The sequence below is a fragment of the Mauremys reevesii genome, linkage group 1 (genome assembly GCF_016161935.1).
Source record: "Mauremys reevesii isolate NIE-2019 linkage group 1, ASM1616193v1, whole genome shotgun sequence".
Taxonomy (NCBI): Eukaryota; Metazoa; Chordata; order Testudines; family Geoemydidae; genus Mauremys; species Mauremys reevesii.
Window position 1 is genome coordinate 224,352,647 of NC_052623.1, and position 8,265 is coordinate 224,360,911.

The 8,265-nt window shown below is 50.4% G+C and overlaps 1 protein-coding gene across 2 annotated transcripts in view; it reads right to left on the minus strand.

Annotated features, from left to right (window-relative positions):
- The window catches only part of LOC120404256 (alpha-2-macroglobulin-like), a 58,055-nt gene extending 53,484 nt beyond the window's left edge, over window positions 1–4,571 (minus strand). For both annotated transcript variants that reach the window (XM_039536423.1, XM_039536432.1), the window contains exon 1: window positions 4,399–4,571. In XM_039536423.1, coding sequence (XP_039392357.1) covers window positions 4,399–4,487 — 89 coding nt within the window. In that variant the 5' untranslated portion in view covers window positions 4,488–4,571. The remainder of the gene's footprint in view (window positions 1–4,398) is intronic.
- Window positions 4,572–8,265: the final 3,694 nt, after the last annotated feature.

The window sequence follows — 8,265 nt, forward strand, 5'->3', positions numbered from 1 at the left end:
ACCTTCGCTCATTTTCACCAGGCTGGGGCAGGGGAGTGGGGTCCGGTACGGGGTGAGGGCTCCCACTGGGGGTGCAGGCTTTAGGATAGAGCTGGCGATGAGGGTTTGGGGGTGCAGGAGAGGGCTGAGGGCTGGGGCAGGGGGTTGGGGTGTGGGAGGGGATTTGGGATGCAGGCTCCAGGTGGCGCTTACCTCAGGAGGCTCCCAGGAACCTGCCAGCATGTCCGTCTCCTAGGCAGAGGTGCGGCCAGGCAGCTCTGCAGTCTCTGCGCTTTCCCTGTGTGCAGGCACCGCCTCCGCAGTTCCCATTGGCCGTGGTTCCCGGGGAGGGATGGAAGCAGTGCGTGGAGCTCCCCTGGCCGCCCCTAAGCCTAGGAGCCAGAGGAAGATGCCAGAAGCTTTCTGGGAGCTTTGCAGAGCCAAGCAGGCACCCTGCCTGCCCTGCTGCGGGTGGCCAACCAGACTTTTAACAGCCCAGTCAGCAGTGCTGACCGGAGCCACCAGGGTCCCTTTTCAAGCAGGTGTTCTGGCCAAAATGCGGAGGCTCAGCAACCCTACTACAGAAGATCTCACTGGCTGTGGCTGCAGCCTGCTGACTCGGAGCAGAGATGCTGGCAGAACATCACTGCTGGGAGGCTGGACGTGCAGCAGTGTGAAGCTCCCTGGGACACCCAGCTTTCTGCCGCGGGGGCTGTTCATCTTGCTTAGCCAAGATTTCAAAATGACAGAGTTAGGTAGGAGAAGCCTTAACCTGGCTCTGATTAAATTCCACTTCGACCTTTGTTAGGCCTGATCCAAAGCCCATGGAAGTCAATAGGACTCTTTCCATTCACCTCACTGGGCTTTGGATCATTTTCTCCCTACCTTCAATCTCAGCCAAGAAAGGCTGGGGGCTGATTCTCCCCTGCCTGGCACCTGGTGCAAAGTGAGTGGGGAGCCTGAAATGCGCTGTTCTGCTCTGGTAGCATTTGACACCCCCTCTGCCAGACGCTGCACGGCATATGCGTCTCTCTCTGGGGTGAGGATGACAGAAGAAACAACACGGGACAGTCGTGTTGCTTAACACTCTAGTGGCAGGCTGGCTGGTACTACAGTGATTAGCACAGTATGAGAGCCTACATCGAATAGAGACCAAGGGCTGAGCTGCAAGAAGGCAGCAGGCAGTTTCTGTCAGCTGCATATTATGGCTGCTAGAGGGAGCTGTGGCATTTTCTGAGCAGGCAGCCAGGTGCCTCCTCTCTGCCTGCTGGATCAGAGCAAGCAGCCTGGAGGTGATGGCAGAGGCTGCAGAAGTTGGTTGGGCAAAAGCACAATGTGAGGGGTCTGATATTGGCCGCCAGCACCCCCCTGTACAAACACCAGGCCCCCCTCAATCTGTACAGCCCAATGCATCCCAGGAGTTCCAGCCGCAGCAGCTCTGCCCCCAGAAACCTTTCAGCACAGACCTTCCATAGCTGCCATGTGTTGTTGAGCTCCTTGGCCAGCCCTCCTCCCCTCTGCTTGGGGCAAGGTTTGTCAACCACGAACTTAAATTTATGCTCATATGCAAAGTATTCACAAATATGCAAATTATTTCATTAAAATTTGCATAAATGCCTCACAGAGCAGAACAGCCTTGGTGACAGTGCCTCACGTTCTGTTCTTCCTCTGCCCTTTCAGCAAGAACAAACTTTAGTTTAGACCGAGAGAACGAGACAGGACAAAAGGCAGGTCTTGGTAAGACAGATGAAGACAGAAGAGCAGGGCCTCTCCTGTAAGATGCAACTGAACACAAAATGGCAGCTGCTTCTGCAGAACAGAGGGGTCTTCTCTCCATTTAAAGGTGCAGGATGCAGACAAGTTTGACCAGATTAAATTACATGCTCAGAGTGTATCAGAGCAAGCAGCTTGGAGGTGATAGCAGAGGCTGCAGAAGTTGGTTGGGGCAAAAGCACAATGTGAGGGGTCTGATATTGGCTGCCAGCACCCCCCTGTACAAACCCCGAGCCCTTTAAATGTAGAGAATTCAGATAGAACCATTTTCTGTTGGAAAATGCAGTTTCATCACAATGGAGACTTTTTGCAGGAGCGTGTCAATTTTGACAACATTTTGAATGGAAAAATGTCTAAATGAATTGTTTTGACTTTCTCATTTAAATAATGTAAAAATGTTTTATTTTGACTTTTATATTACGATATGAATGTTATAGAATATTAATCTATTACGATACGCAACATTTTCTATTATAGTCCAATGTTTTGACATTATCAAAAGGTAGTGTTTAGATTTTCTGACTAAAATTTTTCTGGGATTTCCATTCCATGAAAAATTTGGACTGTGTGTTCCAATTTGCAATGAAACCAATTTTTGTAATGTCAGAATTTCTGGCAGGATGGCAATTCAAAACAATATGGAGTTAATTGGATTAAGAGATCTGACATTGGAGTTATGGGATTAGATCCATCTAGAGTGACCAGGTGTCCAGTTTTTGACCGGAACACCCAGTCAAAAAGGCATCCTGGTGGCTCCGGTCAGCACTGCTGACCGGACCGTTGATGGTCTGGTTGGCGGTTCCACACAGCAGGGCTGGCTAACCTTCACTCCACACGGCTCCCAGGAAGCAGCCAGTATGCCCACCTCCTGCTCCTACTACGCATAGGGGCAGCCACGGGGCTCCGCACGCTGCCCCTGCCCAAAGTACCACCCCTGGAGCTCCCATTGGCTGGGAACTGTGGCCAATGGGAACTGCAGGGGTGGTGCCTGCGGATGGAGCAGCACTCCAAGCCATCTGGCCGTGCCTCTGCATAGGAGCCGGAGAGAGGACATGCTGCTGTTTCCAGGAGCTACTTGAGATAAGCGCTGCCCGGGGCCTACACCCCAGATCTCCATCCAGATGCCAACCCCCTGCCCCAGCCCCAGCCTCGATCCTCCTCCTGTCCTCTGAACCCCTCAATCCCAGCCCGGAGCACTCTCCTGCACCCCAAGCCCCTCATGCCCAGCCCCACCCAGAGCCTTACCCTCCCATTCCTCAACCCCAGGCCAGAGCCCCCTCCTGCACTCTGAACACCTCAGCCCTAGCCTGGAGCCCCTTCCTGCCCCTCAAATCCCTCATCCCTCACCCCACATCAGAGCCCTCACCCCCAGCCAAAGCCCTCACCCCCCACAGCCCAACCCCATACCCAGGCCTGGAGTCCCTTCACGCATCCTGAACCCCTCATTTCTGGCCCCACCCCAGAGCCTGCACCCCCAGCTGGAGCCATCAGGGGGGAAAGTAATTTAAGGGACTTACTGGTACTCTAGAGTCCTGAGCCTGGGCGTGGCCTCAACCAGAAGAGGTGGGGCCTTTCAAGATTCAAAGGCCCTGGGGCTTTGGAGCTACCAGCTGCAGAGGTGGCTGGGAGCCCCAGGATTCAGGGGTGATTTAAAGGGCCCTGGGCTCAGGCCACTGGGGAGCTCCAGGCCCTTTAAATCACTGTGGGAGCCCTGCTGCCACTACCCCAGGGGGAAAGGGCTCGGGCAGGGATTTAAAGGGCCCGGGGCTCCCCACAGTGGCTGGAGCCCCGGGCCCTTTAAATTGCCGCCAGAGAAGATGGTCCAGTCCAGCACGGTGTACTGGCTCATGCCAGTATGCCGGACCGGACTGGCTTAATTTCAGCTCTGCATCACCCTCTCCTGCACCCCAGCCCCCTGAGTCAGCCTGGTAAAAATGAGCGAGTGAGTGAGGGTGGGAAGAGTGAACGAGAGAGGAAGGGGGCGTGGAGTGAGTGGGGGGCGGGACATGGGCGGGGCCTTGGAGGAGGGGCAGGGGGCAAGGCAAGGGTATTCAGTTTTGTGCGAATAGAAAGTTATCAACCCTAGATCCATTGCCCGCTGAATCAGGGCATTGTAAATTGCACCTGCTTGTGTACACCAGCGAGGAGGAGTGCTGCACCCAGGACAGGGGAGTGCCCACTGGAGGGAAAACGCTCTAATCTATGCTGGGCTCCATCCACAGGAACTCTCTGCCAGTCGACTCTGCCAAAAGGATACCCTGAGTCTGCCCAGCTCCTGGCTGAGCTTGGCCACGTGCCCTCTTCAGGCCCCTCAGTGGAGGCGAGGTTGCAGCCAAGTTGCTAGTTTGCAGTGCCGCAGGTGGATATTCCAGCAGAGTGTGGCACAGCCAGGGTCTGTGCTGACAGCCAGGAATCTAGGTCACAGACTCTCTTTGGGAACAAGAACAGTCTGTGGCTGCCAAGGGAAGCAAACTGGCTTTAAAGAAGAGGAGAAAAGAGAAACACTTTTCTGAGCTCTCCCTCACAGGCAAGGAAACTGGAATAACAGGGGGTTGCACGGCAGGACTGAGGGGCATTGGCAGAGCTGTGTGGGGGATGAAGGAAAGAAAAGAGAAGGCAGCACGAGCCCCTGCATGTGCAGCTTACGGTTCGGTGGTGGGCGAGGTGTTTCCAGGGAGGAGGAAGAGGAGCAGGAGGAAGATGCTGGGGCCACCGGGCAGCCTGTTCTTCCCCATGGTGCAGAGCGAGGGTGGTGAGTGAGGCAGACACACAGCCTTGTCCGCTGGCTCCCTGCACCCTGGCTGTCCGCTGGGTCCGCCCCTTTATACCTCTCTCTGCAAACAGCCCCCGGGAGGGGCGAGATAAGGGCAGGGGGCCAGGGCCATTTGGGAAATGGGGAGAGGTACGTGAGGAGGAGCCAGAGCCATCAGCTCTGACTCATGGCACAGAGACTGTCCCTGGCCAGACCCTGACAAATGGGGGGGGAAGATATTTATTGGAGGTGTTCATGTGAGACACTGTCCTGTGTCTGAGCCATTCACCCCAAGCCCCTGTTTGTATCACTCCAGCAGCTCTCTGCGGTGGTTGGAGAAGCCCTTTGGCTCATTACAGGGCCAGTCCAGCATTCTGTGGGGATTGGAACGAACTCCCAAATCCTGCCCTGTTTCCAGAGAAACCTTTCCTGTCCCCATCCCCAGGACTGCCAACCACAAGAGATCAAAAAGCATGAGTCAGACCCTCAACATCATCAGATTAACCCTCACAAAATCTTAAAATTTTATATAAAAAAGACATTTTGGTTTTGGTCATTTGAACTCCCCGGGCCCCTCCCCAGTGTGTGTGTGTGACTGTCAGTCTGACCCACTCTACCAGAGGTTTGGGTTAAGGGGTTCTGGGGCCCTGCTGCAGGAGCTCTCACCCCCACATCTGCCTGTCCCATGCCCAGGCGTTAATCCTGTTCCGCAGCCCCATCAGTCCCCAGTCCCATCAGTTCCCCACCCAGCCCCCTCCAGCCTCATGTTGGTCATTATTGAGGCTCTTCACCCCTCTTTCTTCAAGGTCTGAGGGGGAGGGTCTTGCTGTGGGGTCCCCACCCCCTCGCCCAGGCTGGAGGGGCAGTACCAGGGCTCTCACCCCCTCCTCCCTGCCCCTTCCCAGACCAGATGTTGAAGGGAGGAGAGGGGACTGGGGAGGAGCAGAGGAGCCATCTGAAGCGGCTTGTCTATTTGCTCCCCTCTTCCCACTCCCCTCCTGTGAGAATGGCGATGGGAGGGGAGAGTCTCCGGAACTCTGGCCCCAGGTGGGTGCCCTGTGTCAGTGTGAGGGGAGCTCCAGCCTCCTCTGAAGTCTCGTCACTCGCAAACAAATCTCAGATGTTGGCAATACCACATAGCACGTTCCACCAGCATCTTAGCCAGTTACCTCCAATAATAGCCCCCGGCACACGTGCGGGCAGGTCCGTTGAGAGAAATTGGGGCTCTGGGACATCATGTTTGCAGGGACCCCACCCCCTCCCATTTACTTTATTTATGCAGATGTTACAGAAGTTTTGGGGACCCCTGAGCTTGAGGCCCCCATATAAACGTCTCCCTTTTCCTGCCTCTAGTCCAGAGGTCGGCAACCTTTCAGAAGTGGTGTGCCAAGTCTTCATTTATTCACTCTAATTTAAGGTTTTGCGTGCCAGTAATACATTTTAACATTTTTAGAAGGTCTCTTTCTGTAAGTCTATAAAATAGAACTAAACTATTGTTGTATGTAAAGTAAATAAGGTTTTTTAAATATTTAAGAAGCTTCATTTAAAATTAAATTAAAATGCAGATCTTATCAGTTTAGTGTGATCCTTGCCCTTGCTTGTTCTTGCTGAGTTTTCCAATGTCTGGCACGTATTTGGATGCTTTAAGCTGCACACAGGCTTCTAAGTGATCAGTTGTTAACCAGCTCCAAGAGGGACAGAGGACAGATTTCATGTGTGAAAATACCTGTTCACACAGGTTTGTGGATCCAAATACTGAAGCACTGCAAATGCAATTTTCTTCAAACAGTTAAATTTCACTGGCAAGGACATCCAGCAGGTCAGAATAGTGGCCCCATGATCTCTCTCGGTAGCTTCAAGTGCACTTCGTAGATCTCCAAACTTTGATGCCCACAATTCTGAGTTTTTTAACTGAATGAGCTGCATTTTGAAATCTTTAACACCCATTCACTGAAATATTGACAAATCCAAGTCGCTTTCACTGAACTTTTCAGGTTTAATTAGAAAAGAAAGCATTGGGCCAAATTGCTGGAAATCTTGAAATCTGTCAGAAAATTCTGATTCCAGTTCTTGCATGTGCATTCCAATCTCATTGACACTGACAATGCAATGTGTTGATAGCTCTTTTATGTGCTGGAAGTAGCAGAAAGTCTAAGTTCAAATATCCTGAGAAAAAACTGCAACTTTTACAACAAATGCCTTCCAGGCTTCATAAAGATCCAGAACCATTTGCCCTGCACCCTGCACCCCGGAGACAGAGGTTGAGTTCGTTTAGGTGAGTGGTGATATCAGTTAGAAACATGAGCTTACACAGACATTTGTCATCATTCAGTTCAGGATAGTTTTGTCCTCTTTTCCGACAAAAAGGCTTTGACCGCATCAAAACAGTTTACAAAGCACATCAAAACCTTGCCATGACTTAGCCACCAAATGTTGCTGTGAAATACAGGGGAAGCCTTAGTCAGGGGAAGGATGGATCCTATTTAGATCCCCAATATACCTGGGAAAATAAGTAATTTTTGATTTGCTGATAATTGCGAATTTTTAAAAAAAAATTGATTTGGATTGAACCAAAACCAAAAGTTTTCTAAACATTTGGTGAATCAAAAGGTTGCAAAAAATATTTTGGGTCAATTGAAACATTTAATTCAATCTGAAAGAAAAAAATTCATTTTGATTTTGAGTCTTTTTAATGTATTTGAGTATTTTTAAAATACAATTAAAAGAAACCATTTAAAGGAAAAACAATTTTGAACCAAAAAAATCAAAATATTTGATCTGAAAATGTCAGAACAAATGTTCTGGGGTTTTTTTGGAATTTTGTTTAAGGATTTTTTTTAACCAAAATAATTTGCTAAAGTTTTTCTGTTGCCCAATCTGAATTTTTCACACAGAAGGAGTTTTGTGTAAACAATGTCATTCTGCTGTAATCCCCAACCTGCATGGGTCCAGCTCCAGTCACTTCCCAAACAGTTGGAAAAGTTATGCAATTGGCTGTGGGTGGTAACCCAGCCTTCACCTCCCTGTGGTACTGGCCAAGGAGCAGGAAGTGAAAACATGTGAAGAGTTAGCACTTCAATAGTGTGCCCTGTCAACAGTGGGTTAATACCCTGCTGCACAATCCCCTTCCTATTTACTCTCAAAGGAGATTTTTTTTAATTCCCCAACTGTCAGTTTTTATGAGATCGACCTTGCTTCCACTGTCAAACTCTTGAAGTCATTGGGTGATTTTTTTTATGGCACCTGAGTGATGAGATGAGATGAAATGGAAGCACTTGTGCTCCTTGAGTCCCAAAACATAAACAGCAGGCATGTGAATCCAACACACCAACTATAGAGCTGCATGGGCCACAAAAATGTGGAGTAGAAACTTTTAACTTCATAATTGACCCTGACAGATTGAAAGTGCCCCTGCAAAGTTGTCTGGAAGCTTATTGTGATGTCACTTCCTGCCTTATACAGCTTTAGCATATGGTGGGAAGTGGGAACCCGTTGTTTCAAAACTTGGTTCTCAGACCAGTTTGTGGAAAAATACTGACATCCCAAGATGGAGTCCAGAATCATGTGACCTGGTCACATGTCCTTGTAGAGTCATAGCAGACATTACTTACAGGCTGTCTGGAGTGTTCTCAGGAAGGCTCACCAGGTAAGAAATAAGCTTCTCCTAAGGCCTATTGTTTTCCATAATGGCTCATTGACCTGAATAAGCCCTTTCCAACCAGCTATCTAGACCGAAAGCATCTTGTCTAGTGGGTGTTACC